We start from the raw sequence: 24,307 nt of genomic DNA on the forward strand, positions 1-24,307 counted from the left end.
CCGCTTCAGCCCTTACAGTTTTACTGACCCCCCGTCTCAGAAGATATAGTTGCTGAACAGTTCAAAGAAAACTTGAGTCTCATCTCAAATAGGTACCCCCTCATACAATTATAGTCAGTGGTGACTTTAATATACCCTTGGTACGCTGGAAAAATTATACGTTTAAAGCCAGCAGCAGGCATAAAATGTCATCCGAAATTGCACTGAATGCTTTCTCAGAAAATTACTTTGAACAATTAGTTCACGAGCCCACTTGAAGCGTAAGTGGTTGCGAAAGCATAATTGACCTGTTAGCAACATCCGCCCCATTTGCTGAATGGTCAGCGCATTGGAATGCCATGCACTGGGGGCCCGGGTTCGATCCCCGGCTGGGGTGGGAGATTTTCTCCCCTCAGGGCCTGGGTGTTGTGCTGTCATCATCATTTCATCCCCACTGTCGACACACAAGTCGCCCAACGTGGCGTCGCACTCAGTAAGACTTGCACTTGGTGACCGACCTCTACGTCTAGCGAATTTTGTCCAGCAGTTTCATTTTCACGTGTCTCAGTGTTTATGACATCATATCTCCTGAACGAAGAGTCACACAATCGTATGTCTTTGTAGGTACATTCTGCAGCATACGTCGGTACCGTCTGCAAAATGTGTAGTGAACAGAGTCAGAAGTAAAGAAGTAATAAATTAAAATGTCATTTATGATGTGGTAGCTTTTCACACATGTAAGTGTTTATGATTTCATGTATCCTAAACTACGTGTCATACAATGATGTAATTTTTTTGGTACATTCAGTAGTACATGTGAATACAGTCTGCAAAATGTGTCACAAATACAGTTCATAGTAAGTGCTTTACACGGCAGTTCTACTGCATGAACAGCGAAAAGCAGTATGTGATAAACCTTTTTTATTGCATCATTTTGTAGGGTTCTCAAAGAGAAAAAGTTTCATAAAGGTTTTAACTTACATGAATGCTCTCATTCTCAAATACTGAATGACTAGAGAAGGGATATTCTCATGTCGTGGGCTACACTGACTTTTTACTCCAACCCCCAACCCTTCGATAAGCGGGTGTTCTTGCCCCCCAGAGTGATTCTTTCCAGACTGTACATGGTATGTGTACCAAGTTTAGTGGGAATCGCTTCAGCAGTTTAGGAGAAGATGCGGAGACACAAGTATTCAAGTTGAGTCACGTAAAATTGCCACTGGAAACACCTCCCAAACCACCACAAACATGGAATAACCAATCTACAGTCCAAAAGTGAGGAGAGGGGCTGGTGTAACTGGTTAATACAGACCACTGAGAAATAGATGGAAGTATGATTTTCAATACATACTCATGTTTTTTAAATGGAAGCCTGTTATTATTTTTAGCACGACTGAAAATAGAAACAAATACTTAATCAATGTCGTTTCTTACATTGTAAAATGTTAATTACATCCAGAGCAATTTGTAATGTAAAGCTGACGCTTGAGTAACTCCTCAGCAATTTAATCCCGTGTACCAGAGAGAAACGAAGTAATTAGGGATACAAAAAGAACAGTGATGTAACGTAGGTACAGAAGGGACTTGAACAGCATGTTATGTCCACATGCTAACATTTCTATTAGACTTTTTCTCTGAAGAATACTGTATGGCACTGATTTGTTAGAATAAAATGTACATTAACATGAGAATTAAGTTATACTTACAAATTTGTATTTTGTTTTCAGTTACGGAATGTAAAAGAGTGTGTCCTTACATTTCAGGCCAAAAAATGTTCAAAGCGGTGCCCATTATTTGCTGCACACATTTGCAACCTACCGCGTAATGAATATCTTACATGACGCAGTACATCTGGTATAATGTTGCCACAGGCTGCCTCAATACAATGTTTCATATCCTCTGGGGTTGTAGGCACATCACGGTATGTGTATTCTTTTAATGAAACCTACAGAAAGAAGTCTAAATGTGTAAGATCAGGAGAACTGGCTGGCCAATTTATCTGTCCCCTATGTACTATGAAATGCCCATCGAACGTTCTGTCAAGGGTCAGCCTAATGTTCACTGCAGAATGTGCAGGAGCGCCATCATGTTGATACTACATACATCTACATGTTTCCAGTGGGACATTTTCTAGCAGTGTTGGCAGATCATTTTGTAGAAACTTGGATGTATTTTGCAGCTGTTTGGGTGCCTTAACGTAAGCAAGGACCAATGAGATGGTCACCAATTACTCCGCACCATACATTTACATTCCACAGTCACTGTCGCTCTACCTGTCAAAGCCAGCAAGCATTATTCACGGACCCGTAATGCATGTTTTGTAAATTCACTGCACCCCCATTGACAGAAATTCACTCAATTATTAAAGTCATCTCCATGCAATTGCTAATGCAACGACACATGATACAGGTGAAATTTGTGACAATGAAGTACGCAAATTACACTACTTTGACTAATTACACTGTCTCTAGCGATGTCACGTGAACTTGTGTGGGTTCACGGCAACAGCAACTAATACACCAACTGCACCTGCTTCTCCTATGATGGGTTTGCATTTTATGACCATACAATTGTTTGTAGATGTTTTCAAATGTGCGGCACATTGGATGATCTCTGTCCGGGTACCTTTCTGCATATAACTTGCAGGCTGCAACTGCATTTTGTCTACATTTGCTATAATTGAGTATCATCTCTGCCTTTTCAGTGTTAGAGTAAACCATTTTGACAGTTCTTACAACATTGTGCACACTGTTCTACTTTCAACCTTCTCACATTCCTACTGTACGTACTTCTGTTCTTACTCGTGTACAGTACACTATCACAGACGTCCGGTAACACAGTGTACTACAGTTATTCTGAGTACAAGGACTGATTCAGCAAGCGTTACATGCAGACACAGAGACAACCAAACTTGTAAACATCACAGTCTTAGTAAACATACCCCTACGGATCTTGTTTGTTACAACATGCAACTGAATGTCTGAGGTCTCAAGTGTCAACTTTACACAACAAATTACTCTGGAAGTACTTAACCTTTTACAATGTAACAAATGGCATTGATTAAGCATTTGTTTCTATTTCCAGTTGTGCTAAAAATAATAACAGGTTTCCGTTAAAAAAATTATAAGTACATGTAGAAAATCGGACTTCCGTGCATTTCTCAATGGTTTGTATTAACCAATTACAACAGCCCCTCTCCTCACTTTCAGTCTGAGGAATTGATTTTTGTGGTTTGGGGGGTTTTCCAGCAGTAATGTTAGGTGACTCACCATGTATATAAAAATAAAACTACTGTTCACCACTTCATGATTTACGATTCGATTACTCAGTTACTTTGCCTACATAGCACTGCAAAGCCAGCAACATTCCTTACATTTCAAGCTGTTCCAGATGGTAGATCTGAGAGAAGGCGGCATCAGATAGCAAATGACAACCTCTGACAATGAGTTCCCGCAAAGCGGGGCACCCGCGGCTGATGGCAATTACTGTGTTGTCGTCCAGACCGTAGCCTCCTCGTAGGTCCAGAAGCCTCAGTTTTGGCAGTCCACCGTCCCTTAAAAACATAAGCAAGCAGACAGGTCATATTGTGGCAGATTATTTTTCTTCACAATAGAAAAAATTAAAAAGAATAATTTTACAGGATCTGCTAACAAGGTGAGAGCACACCCTGATAATAAATTTTGATGACTGACGCACTAATAGAGTGCCACTCTAAAGCACCTGTTGTGGGAGAATTTAGGACATGACACGCTATTCAGTTTGGACCACGTAGAATTATTGTCGGAACACATGCAAACTGTGTTTTTGTGAATTGGACCAAAAACATGATAGTTTGCCAGGTTTTGACTGGTTTTAGATATATTTGACAGATAACCAACAGTCAGATTTCGAGATGATCATTATACAGGAAAGGGGGAGGAGAGGACACAACAACAAAATTAGAGTAGGGTACACAACATCAAATTAAGCAGAGTTTCCACATAACCATAGGTCACAAATGTGCCACTGTGATGACAGGGCCACAAAATGGCAGCCAATCAGAGAAGAGCATGCGGAAGTGTGTGTGTGTGTGTGTGTGTGTGTGTGTGTGTGTGTGTGTGTGTGTGTGTGTGTGTGTGTCTGTCCAGTAAATGCAGGTTGTATGAATAAACTGCAGTTGTACTTTTATTTTAAAAAGTTAATTCACGCTTCTTTACGTTTGCAAGAATCAAAACTTGTAGCGTTTGAAACTCATGATTAACAACACCGCAACTCCCAGTACCATCTGTCCACTATCTTATAGCAGTACTGCTTCTCCAGTACAGGTTATTATCTTAATAAATTAACGGGTTGCAGTATTATTAGTGTAGTCAACTTAATAGTCAGGCTTTACCCAGTAAATATCACAGAAAATTCGTGTCTAATGGAAGTACCCATGGATAGGAATTTGAAGTGTGCACAGATCTGACTGTTCAGCTGAAATCTTCAGTTTCAGTTAATTTAAACAGTAATTGCACTCTCTAACATAACTGGTATTACATGGGGCAAGTTAGTTCAAACACACACTTCCACACACTCACTGTTGATTGCTTGTGTTTACGGAAGTAGCTCAACAATGGTGCATTTTCAACTGCTTCATTTTCATTTCAATCTTGATCTATACACCAAAAGCCACTTTACAGTGTGTGGAGGAGGGTACTTGGTGTACCACTGTGATTTCCCCTCCTTCCTGTACCAGTCGCAAACGATTCACGTGAAGAATAATTCTTGGCAAGACTGTGTGAGTGCAAATCTCTTCCTTTTACCTTCACAGTATTTTCACAAGGCTATTTTAGGAATGTACATTCTCAGAACTTTAACAGGAAGCAACACTGGGGAACAGCTCTTTTGCAGTGTCTGCCAATGAAGATGGCTGAGCACATTTGTGGCACTTTCACACTCACTAAACAAATATGCAACAAAACATGCTGCTCTTCTTTGGATATTTTCTATTTCCTCTATCAATCCTGTTTGGTACTGGTCCCAGACTGAAGGGCAACACTCAAGTATTGTTCGAAAGACGGTTTTGTAAAGTACATCGTTTGTGCGTGGACTACACTGAGGTTGCAAGTCTCAGGAAAGTGGTACGCACGTATACAGATGGCGGTAGTATTGTGTGCACGAGGTATAAAAGGGCAGTGCAAAGTTGGAGTACTCAGGTGATTCGTGTGATAACGTTTCTGACATCATTATGGCTGCATGATGCGAGTTAACATACTTTGTGTTATATCCTAGCCAGTAATGCCAACCGAGCCCGCTGCCAAAAGGTTGGCAGCATCAAAGTCTGGACGCCGTCCGCATAAGCAGCACCAGCGATACAAGAAATCACCGCAAGTCTGCGCGCGCCACCGCTGGCTTCTGGCTTCTTAAGCGCTGGAGTCGCGAGCGCTAGGACAGTTCTGTATTCGCCGCTCAGTTGTATACTCGCCACCGATTTGTGTACTTGCTAGTCAGTTGTGTGTTCATCGCAGCAGAGTAGTTGTCTGTCGTCAGCCGACGCTGACCTAGCCGCTCCGACTCGAACTAGACAGATTTCTGTAGACACGGAGTTCACTACTGTGTTTCTGTATCTTCGTTAATAAAGATAAGTACCGACTTTCATTTAATCAGAGTGTTTGGGTTTTCATCTTTCTGTTCACTGTTCCAGCGGACCAGTCGGCCCGCTATTAAAAGTGTGGCGGTGACTTCGTAAGCCGTTTCTACAGCGAAGTTTTTGTCGCTACGAATGCCGCCACAAAACTTTGAAAGTGAAATAGCAGTTAGAGCTAGATGCATGGGACATTCCACTTTGGAAATTGTCAGGGAATTCAATATTCCTATATACACAGTGTCAAGAGTGTGCCAAGCATACCAAATTTCAGGCATTGCCTCTTACCTGAGGCAACACAATGGCTGTCTGCCTTCACTTCAAGACGGAAGGCAGCGCCTTCTGCCCAGAGTTGTCAGTGCTAACAGACAACCGACACTGTGTGAAATAACTGTAGAAATCAATGTGTAACATACGATGAATGTATCAGTTATGAGGGTGTGGCAAAACTCGGCATCAACGCCCCACGGCAGCAGACGACCTACACGAGTGCCTCAGCTAACATCACGACATCGCCTATAGTGCCTCTCCTGGGCTCGTGCCTGCATCAGTTGGACTGGAAAACCGTGGGCTGGTCAAATAAGTCCCAGTTTCTGTCAGTAAGAGCTGATGGTAGGGATCAAGTATGGTGTAGACCCCCCCCCCCCTCCCAAGCCGTGGACCCACGTTGTCAACAACGCACTTTGCGAGGTGAGGGTGGCTCCGTAATGATGTGGGCTGTTTTTGCTGGAATTGACTTGTGCCTATGGACCAAATGAACAGATCATTGACTGGAAATGGTTATGTTCGGCTACTTTGAGACCATTTGCAGCTGTTCACAGACTTCATGTACCCAAGCAACAATGAATTTTTTACGGATAACAATGCGCCGTGTCGGCAGGCCACAATTGCTCGTGATTGGTTTGGAGAACATTCTGGACAATTCGAGCAAATGATTTAGCCACTCAGATTGCCTGACATGAATCCCAGCGAACATTTATGGCACATAATCAAGATGTCACTTTGTGCACAAAATACTGCATCGCAACATTTTTATACACTACCCGTTTTTATCATATGTTGCATATCTGTTGTTGCTGGCAATGGTCCACCAGAATTTAAAAAAGTCTGAATCATCGCAGTGTAGCTTTGACCATTGTTCTGTCTTTTTCCACAGAATGAATCACCTTTTCATGTAATGTAGATGCACTGACAGTCTGTGTGGGACTAAAGTCTCCCCTCGACATACCTAAATCGTCATCCTGCAGGATGTCAAAGTCGAATTTCCTGGCAGGCAGACCTCATCTGTACCAAAGTTATCCACACACCTCAGGACTACACAAGCTCGACCTATTCTCTTACGCTCGCTATATTACCACGCAGAAAATGTACAACATATTCATCCCTTTAGTGGATTCCAACAGCTCCACAGCACTCATCGTCTCACTTGATAGGTCACTACCCACATTCACCAAGACTATCAATTCTGTATCTGCCGTTATCATACTGTGCAAACTGAACTTCAGTGGACACAACTGCAGTGTATTTGGTACCACCTGCATTATACTTGAAACTTGTGACAATGTCACACTATCAGTGGTCGTTCGCAGCTCGACTGTGACCCATATCCAGAAAATATAGTCAAGGACAACACAGTATCCATCACCAACAAGTGGCACTACTTCTATATGGTCCTGAAAATTTTCATACTCCAACAACGAAACTGAGCCACGTTGATCCCAATGACACCACATCATTGTCCCTCACTCCACACAAACTACACTCCTGGAAATGGAAAAAAGAACACATTGACACCGGTGTGTCAGACCCACCATACTTGCTCCGGACACTGCGAGAGGGCTGTACAAGCAATGATCACATGCACAGCACAGCGGACACACCAGGAACCGCCTTGTTGGCCGTCGAATGGCGCTAGCTGCTCAGCATTTGTGCACCGCCGCCGTCAGTGTCAGCCAGTTTGCCGTGGCATACGAAGCTCCATCGCAGTCTTTAACACTGGTAGCATGCCGCGACAGCGTGGACGTGAACCGTATGTGCAGTTGATGGACTTTGAGCGAGGGCGTATAGTGGGCATGCGGGAGGCCGGGTGGACGTACCGCCGAATTGCTCAACACGTGGGGCGTGAGGTCTCCACAGTACATCGATGTTGTCGCCAGTGGTCGGCGGAAGGTGCACGTGCCCGTCGACCTGGGACCGGACCGCAGCGACGCACGGATGCACGCCAAGACCGTAGGATCCTACGCAGTGCCGTAGGGGACCGCACCGCCACTTCCCAGCAAATTAGGGACACTGTTGCTCCTGGGGTATCGGCGAGGACCATTCGCAACCGTCTCCATGAAGCTGGGCTACGGTCCCGCACACCGTTAGGCTGTCTTCCTCTCACACCCCAACATCGTGCAGCCCGCCTCCAGTGGTGTCGCGACAGGCGTGAATGGAGGGACGAATGGAGACGTGTCGTCTTCAGCGATGAGAGTCGCTTCTGCCTTGGTGCCAATGATGGTCGTATGCGTGTTTGGCGCCGTGCAGGTGAGCGCCACAATCAGGACTGCATACGACCGAGGCACACAGGGCCAACACCCGGCATCATGGTGTGGGGAGCGATCTCCTACACTGGCCGTACACCACTGGTGATCGTCGAGGGGACACTGAATAGTGCACGGTACATCCAAACCGTCATCGAACCCATCGTTCTACCATTCCTAGACCGGCAAGGGAACTTGCTGTTCCAACAGGACAATGCACGTCCGCATGTATCCCGTGCCACCCAACGTGCTCTAGAAGGTGTAAGTCAACTACCCTGGCCAGCAAGATCTCCGGATCTGTCCCCCATTGAGCATGTTTGGGACTGGATGAAGAGTCGTCTCACGCGGTCTGCACGTCCAGCACGAACGCTGGTCCAACTGAGGCGCCAGGTGGAAATGGCATGGCAAGCCGTTCCACAGGACTACATCCAGCATCTCTACGATCGTCTCCATGGGAGAATAGCAGCCTGCATTGCTGCGAAAGATGGATATACACTGTACTAGTGCCGACATTGTGCATGCTCTGTTGCCTGTGTCTATGTGCCTGTGGTTCTGTCAGTGTGATCATGTGATGTATCTGACCCCAGGAATGTGTCAATAAAGTTTCCCCTTCCTGGGACAATGAATTCACGGTGTTCTTATTTCAATTTCCAGGAGTGTATATCACGTAGTCTCGACATATCGCCTGGAAATGCTCCTCAAATTTTTGTACTTAAAGACTGTTATAGAGGCACCGTGGCTCAGTATTTCTACAGGGAACTCGCAATGACTTTTCAAGTGCACGCCATCTTAAGCTGCCGCACTATGCCGGGCAAAAGGAGATCTGACGCAATATTGAGAGGTATCCCGTGACCTTTACAACCTCAGTGTACAACAAATTCTGATAAATGTAACCCGACAAAATGTGCTGTAAACCACACAAGAGTGAGTAGCTACTACTTAGCGATGGCTGGAGGACAATTGGCTGAAACTCTGTGCCATTAAAACCAGTTTAATGAGCTGGAAACCTCAGTAATTTTAATTATCTCTAATCCTAACAGACTATACATTCACAAAAATTTTGCGTGTTCACCAGGTAACTTACGTAAACGCCAGAGCGGCTGTGCCGGGTGGTGCCGGTTTGATGATCGCCATCTTAAGTACCTTCAAGTTCTTCAGTCTTCCCAGAGCAGTAAAAGCCTCCCTCGCATCGTCGCGGAGTATGTCATAACCGTAAAGTTGCAGACATTCCAAGCTGTCGGCACAGACTGTCAGCAATGGTAGAACACACCTGTTAACGACATGAAAATTATTTATCACATTTCAGAAGTCCAAAGAAACACAGTACCTTCTATTCTAACTACAAATTGACGGTTCTTACCCTGCCATTACTACGTCAATTACCAATGGAATATGCAATGTCATTACTATTACCTTCACATCCATTTTTTTCAATAAGGACAGAAATTGAAGCACGAGTTAAAATTTGTGCCACAGCCTTAGACTTGAACCCGGGTCTTCTGCTTATTAGGTAGATGTGCTAATGACTACCGTATTTACTCGAATCTAAGCCGCACTCGAATCTAAGCCGCACCTGAAAAATGAGACTCGAAATTAAGGAAAAAAAAAAATTCCCGAATCTAAGCCGCACCTGAAATTTGAGACTCGAAATTCAAGGGGAGAGAAAAGTTTTAGGCCACACCTCCAAATCGAAACAAAGTTGGTCCATTGTAATATGAGACACAATTTAGGTCGAATGAATGACAATACAGCTACAGTAGTTTGGTTCGAGTCGTAAGCTTAGCAGTTAAGCTTTACCACGTAGCCATTGCTATGCGTCAGGCGCTCCGTCCGTATTTATACGGGTACCCTTCCTTTTTCACGTGCTTCGTCTGGTTTGAATCGATTGCTTATTTTGCTTTGATCTGATAAGTGCCGTTTTCTTTGTTATAGGTGTTTGCGTCACTCTTAAGCTGAAAATGCATTACTGCACTGTGTCATGCATTGTTTGTCGCATTCTGATAGTGCGTGTTTACGGCCTGTCGCGGCTCACGGCACGGCTTGCTTTTGTGCGCGCTACCGCCGCGTACAATTAAAAAAAAAAAAGAGAGGAATCGTCTCATTAGCGAAACAATGGCAAGAGACTGCTATTTGTTGTTACTTACACTGCTGCTTTCTTTGATAATGATCAACAAGAATCAAATAATAGACTGCGTATGACAGATGATGTTCTGAACGAGAGTTCGGCGAAAATTTTTCTCCGTTTGAAAATCTTTGCGGCCGCTTCTTTATTACATCAAATTCTGCACAGAAATTAGAGTCATCTTAGATTTAAAAATCTAGTCACTTGCCGTGCTTCATTTCAGACTGTATCATTATTAGGCATAAGAATAATACGAATATAAACATGACACGATACGTATATTCTTCCGTGTTTGCTGTTGTCTCACTTTAGTTTCGTAGTTTATTAGGCAGACAGGATTTAAATGAGATAGCAGCAAACACAAAAGAATACATGGCAAAATGTTTATATTCGTATTATTCTTATGGTGAAGAGAATACTGTATGTGATTCAAATTTCATCAGGTTCCTATTAGCAACCATCTCTTCTCACAGATAGGAAAAAATTCAGAACGTAGAGTTGGCCATATTGACAAACATCCCAAACAGTCTTGCCAGTCAGATTTTCGTAGTACACTGAAATTGTGCTACATTCGAAGATGAACAATACGGAATTTGTATTTACTTCGTCGGATAATGTACGAAAATGCAGTGGTCGAAACTCGCGGCGGAGAAAAAAAAAACTCGTCTTCCACTTTTTTTTTAATTTATTTACTGACGCAGAGGTTTTGGCGCCAGTATTTATCTTTGTGCCTACAAAGCATGCCTCTGTCGCGCTACATATATTCAACGGCAGAAGTTAGTTGTGGCGGCACGTACCAACATTTTTCATAACTTCCGCTTGCTTTGCACTCGATTCTAAGCCGCAGGCGGTTTTTTGGATTACGAAAACCGGAAAAAAAGTGCGGCTTAGATTCGAGTAAATACGGTACATTGCCATAGCATCGTCACTACGACAGCTGCACAGACTACCCTTGTCCGGTGCCCTCCCTGAGACAAACTTTAATTCACATCTTCAGCCCATTTCCCCCTGCTCAGGTTGCCAGTATTGCCGAGACTCTCCGGCACTGGAATAGCACCCCAGCTTTGTACATAATGGGGAAATCCTGCCCGTACCCGAGTTGTAGGTAACCTACCGATCTGATGTTTCTCTCCAATAAGGATAGAAGCTGAAGTAATGAATTAAAATTTGTGCCACGGCCAGGACTCGAACCTGGGTCTCCTGCATAATAGGCAGGTGAGCTAACCACTATAACACAGTAGCACTTTGGTTACCACAGCTGCGCGCACTACCCTACTCCAGTTTCCTCTGTAATACAAACTGCAATCCCACTTTCAGCCCATTGTCCCCTTTGGGCTGGAGGCAGGAATTAAAGTTTGGGTTAGGGAGGGAATTGGAATACGGTAGTCTGTGCAACTCTGGTAGTCACAATGCTATGACAGTATAGTGGTTAGCACACCTGCCTTCTAAGCGGGAGACCCAGGTTCGGGTACTGGCTGTGGCGCAAATTTTAATTCATTACTTCAGCTTCTATCCTGATCAAAGATAAAACTGAGCCAGACTCATATGTCCCCAGAAAAATATAATTTCATCAGATGAATGCATTTATTTTTGTCAAAAGTACACCCATAATTAACAAATTCTATCTCTATACATTAGACAAATGGTGCGAGTCAGGCCCCAGATAGGCTATTAGAAAATTCCGTTCATTACGAAATAGTGTTTGCACTGCTCGGCTTTTAATACTACTACTAAGGCATCATACATGAACAATACTTTTTTGCCTTTGCAAAGTGTGTATTCAATATTTACTGTGCCCATGTGATACGTAACGAGTCTGTGCTGTCACTTGTCGGTTGCTTTCTCTCAGAGAACAAAAAGTTAAAAAAAAAAGTTGTTTTTTTTTTTTTTTTTTGTAAAGTACCCTTTTTAAAAGGTATTTGAAGTACATAGGCACTATATACTCATTGTGAAAATAAAAATCTATGCTACTATAAAAAGACAAGTCATCATTTAAAGCTGTTAACAAAAATCTCAAAAAGTTCGTGACCAATTTACTTCAGATTTTTACAGGATTCTCTAATAAATGTTTGGACTGACATAGGCTGCAAAAATTTTAACCCTACAGGTTTTCGAGAAAGAAAAGTGCTGTGCTGTCAAAATGTGCATTATTGTTTTTCTTTGCACTTAATTTTAACTATGATAAAAGTTCATTTAAACCACTAGACACATTGTTTCTGCAATATATATTCTTCTCCTTTTTATATATAAAGGAGAAAGAATATATATGGGAGAAACTATATATACAGGGTGTTCATTTTAACTGAAGACATTAAAATATCTCAAAAGTTACACATTGTATTGCAAAAAGTTATAATTCCAATTTATTTGTCTCCTGATTCTTCTTTTCTCTCTCTCTCTCTCTCTCTCTCTCTCTCTCTCTCTCTCTCTCTCTCTATTAATACTCTACAACAAGATTTACATACGTTTTCTCTTAAGCATTTTCTGCATTTTGTCACAGACGGTGCTGTAATTGGAGGAACAGAAATGGCTACACAATCATAATTTACAGTACGTTACTCGATGGCCCTTGAATACCCAGTGGCACGTGGTCCCACACTTCCATGCTGCAAGGGTAGGACAGGCCAGTATTTCCTAACTTGTGACTGGAAACCCCATTAACAACATTGTATTCCTCCAACAGAGAACTACTCGACGCGCCACTGTGGGTGGGGCTTGAGGTGAACGATACTCTACTTTTCCAGTTAAAGTGTTCAAACGTAGTACCACCATCTTCAATATACTTAGTGATCTGCTTTTCCCTGTACAACGATGAAAGCATATCTGCAGGAATGTCAGCACAGATGTTTCTGATGTGGTCAACCGCGTTTTCATGGCCTGTTGACACCTGTTAGCACATCTTATCTTTTAAACATTCCCACAGAAACAAACCGTGAGCTAGTGAGCCAGTTAATAGGGCCACCTCTGCTGATAAACTGACCAGTGTAAACACAGTCTGATCTCTCCTTACTTCAATGGCATAATGCGCTGGGTAGCCATCATGCTGCAACCACAGATGATGTTGAATGTACAGGCAAACAACCTGCATTAGTATCGGTAGTTCGTGTTCCAAAAAATGTTCGATATTTGCGTCCAGTCACCGTGCCATCGATAAAATACAGGCCAATGAGTTTGTTCTCCATGATACCACATCGTTAACTGGCCGAGGACATTTATGGTCACCTTATCGAAATCAGTGGGGACTGTCAGTAGGGACACATTCCAGTAATGCATGTTACGCCGGTTAATGCTACCATAGTTTGTGAATGTAGACTCATCAGAAAATAGTACCTCAGCAAAGAACATAGGGGTCATTTGCATTTGTTGATGTAAACACTACCTGATTGTGGAAATCACTGCCATGAGGTCCTTGATGCAATGACAAGTGATATGGATGATACTTATGACAATGCAATATTGCGACAGTACTGCCTACGGACATATCGGAACCACATTGTAACTGCCAGATGCTGATCCATAGACTGTAGTGCACTGCTGCTAGTACAGCTATTTAATTAGCTTCTCCTGTAACATGTTTGCTTTGATCCCTTTTGCCAGTTTGTATGCTGCTGTCAGACATAAAGGCATTCACAGCCTTGTAAAGGAACGAATGAGAGCGAGCTCTCTCTGGAAAACGCTCGGCATACGAGGAAACAGCAGCCTCGACATTTCTCCTACATTTTCCATAAATCAGGATTATTTAAGTTTTTTCTTCTGTCATCATCCACTTGCATGTCTGTTCCCCGGACGATAGGGAGGTGTGCAGGCAATAAACACTGTAAAAGTATCGTAATGTTTACAGTCACTGTGTGTTCTATGTCTACGCAGTACGTGAGCTCCTGTGGGTGTACTGCCCAGTTACGATACATCGTAGTTCGCTACACAGTGACAGTGGTGTGTCGAGTAGTCCCCTGTTCGATATGTCGGAGGAATACAACATTGCAAATGGGGTTTACAATTAGAAGTTACGAAATACTGGCCCGTCCTACCCTCGCAGCATGGAGGTGGGTCCCACATGCCACAGGATACTCGAGGGCCACTGAGTACCATGTCATAAATCACGACTGGGTAGCCATTTCTGTTCCTCATTACAGCGCCATCTGGTGTAGATTTTGACTACGTAGATTTCCCCGGCATATATGGAGTGTTCCAAAAGAAACGAGCCGGAGGCATAATTACAGAAACCAGTACCTGTACGTTAGAAGTATTGACCCTGGCTGTTGAGACACTTGTCCCACTGTGACACAAGGCAGTGAATGGCTGCCTCATAAAATTCCTGGGACTGTGTTGTTAGCCAGTTCCGCACATACAGCTGGATGTCGCTGTCCACACGAGTGCAGGAAAGGTTATTCTGACATTCTTCTTTGACCAAGATGGCCCCCGTCTGATTGACTTCCTGCAGCACAGGACAACAGTGAATGCCCAGCGTTACTCATGAGCCTTGACCACCCTTCACCAAGCGATCGAATCAAAACGACCAGGCAGTCTCACCCATGGGGTGATCCTGCTCCACGACAACACAAAGCCTCATTTGGCCAACACAGTTGTGGAACTCCTGCAGAAATTCAAATGGGAGGTTCTCAGCCACCCTCCATACAGCCCGGACCTCTCTCCCTGTGATTACATTTGGTCCCCTTAAAAAGGCTCTGAGGGGCAACCGATTCACCCTAGATGATGATGTCTAGCTATACATGCGGAACTGGTTAACATCGTAGCCCCGTGAATTTTATGAGACAGCCATTCACTGCCTTGTGTCACAGTAGGACAAGTGTCTCAGGAGCCAGGGTCAATGCTTCTAACATACAGGTACTGGTTTCTGTAATTCTACCTCTGGCTTGTATCTTTTTGAACACCCCTTATATTAACAGATCAAATTCTTCTCAGGTCTTCAGCTGGACCAAACAGTCATCTGTACACAATATTTCAGTGATCCACTTGGCAATCATCATATGGTGAGAAAAGCTAAGCCGCTCTCACTGATAACTGATTCAAACTGTGAATGACATCACCTTTATATGCAGCTTATAAAGGTTCCGTCATTCATGGTTTGAATCAGTTATCGGCGAGAGCAGCTTAGCTTTCTTCACCTGATGATCGCAGCCAAGTGGACCACAGGACTAGTGTTTGTAGATAACAGTTTGATCCAGCTAAAGACCCGACAAGAATTTGATCTGATGTAGATTTTGCTGTAGAATTGTAATCTGCAATAAAAAACAGGGGTTCCCATTAAATATTTCAAAGTTTCCCTGGCCAACCGTGCATTGGGGGTTGAGTGTGGTATCGATGGATGTCTCTCTGCGAGACAAACAAATTGGAATTATAACTTTTTTTGATTGGATGTGTAGTTTGAGATATTTTGGTTGCTTGGTTGATTTGGTGGGAGGTACCAAACAGTGAGGTCATCAGTCCCACTGGATTAGGGAAGGAAGTCAGCTGTGTTCTTTTGAAGGAATCATTCCAGTATTTATCTCAGGTGATTTAGAGAAATTACAAAAAACCTAAATCAGGATGGCCGGATGCGGGTTTGAACCGTCGCCCTCCCAAACGTGAGTCCAGTGTGATAACCACTGGGCCACCTCGCTTGGTACTATGTGCTGCTTTGTTTTCTTCATCACAGTCAGTTTTAACAGGAAATGTGAAAGCTGTCTGTTGGCTTATTGCCTTGTTGTTGTTGTTGTTGTGGTGGTCTTCAGTCCTGAGACTGGTTTGATGCAGCTCTCCATGCTAATCTATCCTGTGCAAGCTCCTTCATCTCCCAGTACCTACTGCAACCTACATCCTTCTGAATCTGCTTAGTGTATTCATCTCTTGGTCTCCCTCTACGATTTTTACCCTCCACACTGCCCTCCAATGCTAAATTTGTGATCCCTTGATGCCTCAAGACATGCCCTACCAACCGATCCCTTCTTCTAGTCAAGTTGTGCCACAAACTTCTCTTCTCCCCAATCCTATTCAATACCTCCTCATTAGTTACGTGATCTACCCACCTTATCTTCAGCATTCTTCTGTAGCACCACATTTCAAAAGCTTCTATTCTCTTCTTGTCCAAACTAGTTATCGTCCATGTTTCACTTCCATACATGGCTACACTCCATGCAAATACTTTCAGAAACGACTTCCTGACACTTAAATCTATACTCTATGTTAACAAATTTCTCTTCTTGAGAAACGCTTTCCTTGCCATTGCCAGTCTACATTTTATATCCTCTCTACTTCGACCATCATCAATTATTTTGCTCCCCAAATAGCAAACCCCTTTTACTACTTTAAGTGTCTCATTTCCTAATCTAATGCCCTCAGCATCACCCGACTTAATTCGACTACATTCCATTATCCTCATTTTGCTTTTGTTGATGTTCATCTTAAACCCTCCTTTCAAGACACTGTCCATTCCGTTCAACTGCTTTTCCAAGTCCTTTGCTGTCTCTGACAGAATTACAATGTCATCGGCGAACCTCAAAGTTTTTATTTCTTTTCCATGGATTTTAATACCTACTCCGAATTTTTCTTTTGTTTCCTTTATTGCTTGCTCAATATACAGATTGAATAACTGTCTTACTCCCTTCCCAACCACTGCTTCCCTTTCATGCCCCTCGACTCTTAACACTGCCATCTGGTTTCTGTACAAATTGTAAATATCCTTTCGCTCCCTGTATTTTACCCCTGCCACCTTTAGAATTTGAAATAGAGTATTCCAGTCAACATTGTGAAAAGCTTTCTCTAAGTCTACAAATGCTAGAAACATAGGTTTGCCTTTCCTTAATCTTCCTTCTAAGATAAGTCGTAAGGTCAGTATTGCCTCACGTGTTCCAACATTTCTACGGAATCCAAACTGATCTTCCTTATTGCCTTATGATCAGAATACTGCTACAAAATCTTTATCAAAGGAAACTTCGTAATCCTACTCATTTGCAGATTCAAATACTGTAAAATACTGTCACTGAAGCTACCATTGTCACAGATGATTTCAATTCCAAATCAAGTTTTCATTGGCTATAAAGAAGGTTCTAGTTCAGAAAGAAAGAAATAGGGGGTTGGGAAGGAGGAACTGGGCATACAGAGAGTGAGGGGGGAGGAGGTGGAGAGGGGATGGAGGGGGGGGGGGGGGAGAGAGAGAGAGAGAGAGAGAGAGAGAGAGAGAGAGAGAGAGAGATCAGAACACATATCCAGTTCCCAAATTTATCAACTGCAAGGTACTGTCGGGTTCGCTAGTCTCTGTACTAAACATCTGTGTGGACAACGCACACAGAAACATGGTTATTCAAGAAGGAATAGATTTCAAAAATTTGTTTCTCACAAGCTGCAAATGGCAGAAGCATAATTCCAATGCCCCTGAACAGAGAAAGGTTAAGATTTGAAGTTTCACACAGTTATGCACCCAAGGTGAGCACCATATATTACATGACAAATATCAGAAAGGCATCTCGTTTTTTGTCACACGCAAATTGGCCGTCTCTGGTTATTGAACTCACTGCTTTGACAATTTGACATCTTACACCTTAAAGAGCAGCAGGCATACTTGGGACAAAAACATTGGTCTTTCAGGGGCCCTCCACAGGTAAAAATCACAGGGCATTAGGTCCATTGACCTGAATGACCACCAGTGATGAAACTGGTCATCTGATCCTCCTCCAATCCAGCATTCAGGAATGGTGTGAGTCAGTAATGTCAGATGTTGTTTGAGAAGTCACACATCTTGCACATAGCTGATGTTATGTGAAAATCACTTGGTTGGGGAACCAAGCTGTTATCTAGACCATATGGATGTAACATTCCTGTGATGTGTTTTCAGAAAAAAATATGGGTTGGCCATAAACTTTGTTTTCAGATATTACACAGAAGATGATGATAATCTTTGGTGTGAGTCCTTTGTGTGGAGTAATTACAATAGGATTTCACTCACGCAAAATCTAACATTGTGTTGATTAACTATACCGGAGACATTGAAAGTGGATTTATCTAAAACAATTATTTGTTTGGAAATGTGTCTTCTTCCAAATCCTCTAGAATAGCAGCACAAAATTTGTAACCTTTGGTGTGGTCATTAGGATACAATGCATGGAATAACAGCAATCTGCATGGCTCACGATGCAGGTGGTATTTAGGTTCATTTCTTGCAGCTCCTTTTGTAATTCATATGGATACAAACTATATTTTGATCTGATGTATGACGACGACTCACACCTCCCCATATGCAGACACAACCATCAATCCCATTCATAAATGCATATTCCATATTAACAACAGACTGATTTTGCTAACCGCAGCACACAAAACTATTATCACTGCAGTGTTGATTGAACTCCTATGTGGACTCTTCAAAACTTCCTACTTTTCTCAGTTTAGGAGTGTCTGAGTTGCATTTCTACATCCTGTAATTTGTGAGGGGGTGAATTCTAGAATTCTGCTCCTTCTTTTTGAATAATCCTGCACTGGCATGTTACCAAAAAACACAAAACAGGTGTGAGGCTGACTGCTATGCATTCGTTAATGGGCAATACAAAGAAAATGATCTGCACGCTGGGAAATGCCCGTACTAGCACTGGAGAAATTGTGTGAGAGAACTGGATGTGGTGGCAGCATTTCCTATAATACAGTCACTACACTTGACATGCCAACTGACTGCTGCAATTCAGTTGGGGCTTGCTCAGCTGACAAAATACAGTAAATTAATACCTTGCTAATTTCAGAATATAGTGATTTTGGTGAAATAAATACACTCCTGGAAATTGAAATAAGAACACCGTGAATTCATTGTCCCAGGAAGGGGAAACTTTATTGACACATTCCTGGGGTCAGATACATCACATGATCACACTGACAGAACCACAGGCACATAGACACAGGCAACAGAGCATGCACAATGTCGGCACTAGTACAGTGTATATCCACCTTTCGCAGCAATGCAGGCTGCTATTCTCCCATGGAGACGATCGTAGAGATGCTGGATGTAGTCCTGTGGAACGGCTTGCCATGCCATTTCCACCTGGCGCCTCAGTTGGACCAGCGTTCGTGCTGGACGTGCAGACCGCGTGAGACAACGCTTCATCCAGTCCCAAACATGCTCAATGGGGGACAGATCCGGAGATCTTGCTGGCCAGGGTAGTTGACTTACACCTTCTAGAGCACGTTGGGTGGCACGGGATACATGCGGACGTGCATTGTCCTGTTGGAACAGCAAGTTCCCTTGCCAGTCTAGGAATGGTAGAACGATGGGTTCGATGACGGTTTGGATGTACCGTGCACTATTCAGTGTCCCCTCGACGATCACCAGTGGTGTACGGCCAGTGTAGGAGATCGCTCCCCACACCATGATGCCGGGTGTTGGCCCTGTGTGCCTCGGTCGTATGCAGTCCTGATTGTGGCGCTCACCTGCACGGCACCAAACACGCATACGACCATCATTGGCACCAAGGCCGAAGCGACTCTCATCGCTGAAGACGACACGTCTCCATTCGTCCCTCCATTCACGCCTGTCGCGACACCACTGGAGGCGGGCTGCACGATGTTGGGGCGTGAGTGGAAGATGGCCTAACAGTGTGCGGGACCGTAGCCCAGCTTCATGGAGATGGTTGCGAATGGTCCTCGCCGATACCCCAGGAGCAACAGTGTCTCTAATTTGCTGGGAAGTGGAGGTGCGGTCCCCTACGGCACTGCGTAGGATCCTACGGTCTTGGCGTGCATCCGTGCGTCGCTGCGGTCCGGTCCCAGGTCGACGGGCACGTGCATCTTCCCCCGACCACTGGCGACAACATCGATGTACTGTGGAGACCTCACGCCCCACGTGTTGAGCAATTCGGCGGTACGTCCACCTGGCCTCCCGCATGCCCACTATACGCCCTCGCTCAAAGTCCGTCAACTGCACATACGGTTCACGTCCACACTGTCGCGGCATGCTACCAGTGTTAAAGACTGCGATGGAGCTCCGTATGCCACGGCAAATTGGCTGACACTGACGGCGGCGGTGCACAAATGCTGCGCAGCTAGCGCCATTCGACGGCCAACACCGCGGTTCCTGGTGTGTCCGCTGCGCCGTGCGTGTGATCATTGCTTGTACAGCCCTCTCGCAGTGTCCGGAGCAAGTATGGTGGGTCTGACACACCGGTGTCAATGTGTTCTTTTTTCCATTTCCAGGAGTGTATGTATTTAAGGGTGAATTATTATTCCCTGCCTGAAATCTGTCACACTGTACTGTATAGTAGCAAAGGACATGAGCCAGTATTACTATTAACATTCTTGCATTTAAAGTATCGATTTTGTAAATAAAAACCACCTTCTCTTGCTTCCCTAGACGTATTTCACCTTTTCTACTTTAAGGCATCTTCAAAGGGATCTGGAATGATACAGTTTTGTATTGATATTTGTTATTTGTGGGTGATAAAACAATTCACTTCTTGTTTTTTATGTGAATGAGTGATTACTTGCAGTACTTACCTCCTGGAGGTCCAGCATGTGACCAGATGAGGGGAAACACTGATGCCAATCAAAAACGTGAAGAACTGTAAGTAATCATTTATTTTAAATAAAAAATGAGATGCGAACTATTTCATAATCTACAAAATCACATATCAAAACAAAACTGTGTCATTCTAGATCCCACTGAAGATGTCTTAAAGTAAAAAAAAGGTAAAACACATCTGGGAAAATAAAATACAGTGCAGTAAGAAAAGACAATTTTCATTTACAAAACAAATATTCCAGGGCTTGCTGTGGAGGATGCACACACAAACAAACTTGTTAAAGTAGAGGTATTTATTAATTTCGTTAGTTTTAATCCTTAAGGATCGTGATCGACTTGTCCTAATTTTGATTCTGGTATCAATACTATGACCATTCAGTGTGTACCTATGGTCGGACCTATCCTGCACTGCTGTTTATAGATACTCCAGTTGTTTAACAGTGCTCCCTGACTTCTTTCATCCAGTTGTTCCCTGTCTAACACATTGTGTCCCCTACCTTCTTGGTCAATGTCTTGTCAACCATCCTCATGAAGTACTTGGCAAATGTCAGTCTTCTCTTTTGCATGGGCCTGAAATTGATTATACACTCTCGAGCATCTTCTGGCTGGATCTGTTGGTACAAATGTCACTTCATTTTCTTTGTACCACAAATGTCTCTCGAGACCTTTTGTTCCTCGTCCTTCAGCCAAATGTGCGCTCTCTCACCGTGGTGGACAACTCCATAGTATACGATGCAGAATTTCTCATTGCTGAAATATAATAACTCAGTCTGCCTTTCCTGGACAGGTTTTTCTTTTAAACAGCTTGTCTTTGCAACATATCATAGTTTCTGAAGCGTTTGGGACCTGTCTATTATGCACTTGTCAGTTTGTAACTTTCCCGTTACATTTTCCCAAGGTAACGAAAGCTGTTCACATTCCCCACTACTTGTCCTTCAGCCTTCCAGTTCATCTCTGCATTCATGACTTCTGTCTTGCTCTACGCTAGCTTCTGGTTGGCTTTTGCTGCGACAACAGCAAGAGTCTTCCAGAGCCATTTGTGCACCTTTTTCATTCTCATGTAGCAGTGCCATATCACCGGCAAATCCTAGGCAGTCTACTGTGGTTTTGTTTTACTTCGTACACAGTTTGAACAGAATTGGTGACAATTCATTTCCTCGATGAAATCCTTTCTTTATTTAAATCTTTCCAACACTAAGCTTCACTACTCGACCCTAGCAGTTCTGCCCATTAAGGTGTCCTTAGCACCAAGATGTCCCTTAGTACATGGGGCATTCAATAATTAATGTCCCAATAGACACTCCAGCAGCATAACAAGCTGAATAAAACACTTCTACATTAATTTAGACGAAGATATTTTATCTTTAAGTGAAATCTTTACACACAAACATCTGACAACAAGCAGTACAAGCTTGAAACGAGTTGCAGTGTGTTGGATTGGTGGTTGTCAAACTTTTTTACTCGAGATCAAATACTGAAATTGGAGGGAGGGGGGGTGTCACCTTGGGCTGCATACGTCCCAATCTTATTATAAATTGATACACTACATAAATTAGTATGTTGTTAAACCTCAACAGAGTGACTATAGAAAGGGCGTGATAAGCTGGCCACCAAGTTGCAAGTACAGACTGTTAGAAGTCTGCACCATTTGGAACACTTCGTGTTCACTGTTCTCTGTTAAATGTAAACTTTCATGGCTGTAAATGTCACAATTAATAAAAATGTTCTGGGCTGTTATGCCATGATGAATGGATTTCACCTCAAAACCATTAAACCACCGCATAATAGCCCAGAACAGTTTATTAATTGCGACTGTTCCCTGTTTCAGACTACTACCACCATCAGGACCCTGAAGTTGTGAGATTGTAATAGCCTGACAAAGTGTTGTGTTGTCTGTGTGGATGGATTACTGATTGATTAGCATATTTTACAGGCTACAAAAAACACTTTCTTCTTTGAAAAATTGCCTCCAAAATTCAGGTGTGTCTTATACTTGAAATTAATATAAAGATGTTAAATGCCTGATTTAAAATTCCCAGGAATCTTAAAAGTGGTCATATATTCAATGCCACAGTAAACCTATCTCTATCTGGCAACACTGTAATATACTGGCAGCAGCAGTGCACCGATGATACGAACACGAGTTGTGGGGATTCACAGGCTTGCTTACACTGTCTCCCTCCTGCCCCGCCATCACAAACCCAGAACACTGTCCAGCCTGTGATGCGTCACTGCAGTCTACGGTGCCAGTGAACTTGATTTGAAAGTGATTTGTGTTATCGGTAACAGTACAATATTTTTCTTAGTAGCTAATCTCGTAATGGAAAAAATTAAAGTTATTCGTGTGATGTAGGCTGTAAATTGAAAGTAATAGCACATGCAGAAGAACATGGAAACAGAGCAGCTGAGTGGAATTTTGGCCCTCCACCAACAGAAAAAAACCATTCGTGATTGGGACAACTAAAAGAGAACTAAAAAAATGAGAAAGACTAGATGTGCAGATAGAGGACTAAATACAAAATGGCTGAAAGTAGAAGGTGGCGTACTGAGATAGAGACAAGGACACCATCAAAATGGCACTGGAATTAATACAAAAATGATTCAACAGTCATAAGTGGAACTTAAAAAGACAAAGGGTGGGGTTAGTTGGTACTATAGGTTTATGAAGTGTCATAGACTTAGCATGTGAAATAAAACATAATATTTCAAAAAATGCCACAAGAGTATGAGGAGAAAATATTACCTTTCCATTGCTTTATCATTCAATATCAAAAGAAAACCAGAGTGGAACTAAGTGAAATAATGAATATGGACGAAACTCGTCAGACAATTTATGTGCCAAATAACAGAGCTGTTGCCATGAAAGGGGCTAAAACTACAAAAATAATTGGACATAAAAAATGCACTACACTGTTGTCCTTTCACGTTGTGCTGACAGTACTAAACTTAATCCAATGGCCTCCAATAATCATTTTCAAGAGCAAAATAATGACAAAACCTTCTGAAATACTGCCAGGTGGTTGTGTTCCCTACATGACAAGGGTTGGATGGACGAGGCTGGTATGAAATTATGGACTACCGGTAACATAGTGTGGGAGAGAAGAAAATGTGCTTTATCGAAGAAGAGTTCTGTTCTTGTGCTAGATCAGTTTAGTACTCATTTGAAAAATTCTGTGAAAAAGAAATGAGACAGGGAAATACAGAGTTTGCTGTTATTCTGGGAGGACTTACTTCGTAACTGCAACCTCTCGATGTCTCAATAAAGAAACTATTTAAAGTGTGTATGAGAGAGGAATGGAACAAATGGATGATGAATGAAAGCCAACAAGAATTCATGATGAAGGGAGCTTTAAAATCACGTACAGTCAAACAAATGTGTCAGTGTACAAAACAGTCATGGTCTAGAGTAAGAGAAGACATTATTGTTTAATAAGTGCTGCTGCATAAGTAATGCTCTCGATGGCAGTGAAGACCATCTAACATATGAAGAGGGCAACAATTATAATGAGGAGGAGGAGGAGGAGGAAGAGGAGGAGGAAGAGGAGGAGAAGGAGAAGAAGAAGAAGAAGAAGAAGAAGAAG

General features: G+C 43.0%; 1 protein-coding gene across 2 annotated transcripts in view; it reads right to left on the reverse strand.

Moving 5' to 3' along the window:
• LOC126109806 (F-box/LRR-repeat protein fbxl-1-like) overlaps window positions 1-24,307 on the reverse strand; it is a 68,449-nt gene that overhangs the window by 13,747 nt on the left and 30,395 nt on the right. For both annotated transcript variants that reach the window (XR_007523734.1, XM_049914867.1), the window contains exons 5-6: window positions 9,191-9,376; window positions 3,353-3,532 (exon numbers count right to left, since the gene is read on the reverse strand). Coding sequence is in view for 1 of the 2 variants with exons in the window: in XM_049914867.1 (XP_049770824.1) it covers window positions 3,353-3,532; window positions 9,191-9,376 (366 nt within the window). In the remaining variant the exon portion in view is untranslated. The remainder of the gene's footprint in view (window positions 1-3,352; window positions 3,533-9,190; window positions 9,377-24,307) is intronic.

This window comes from Schistocerca cancellata, chromosome 12, assembly GCF_023864275.1.
Source record: "Schistocerca cancellata isolate TAMUIC-IGC-003103 chromosome 12, iqSchCanc2.1, whole genome shotgun sequence".
Classification (NCBI taxonomy): domain Eukaryota; kingdom Metazoa; phylum Arthropoda; class Insecta; order Orthoptera; family Acrididae; genus Schistocerca; species Schistocerca cancellata.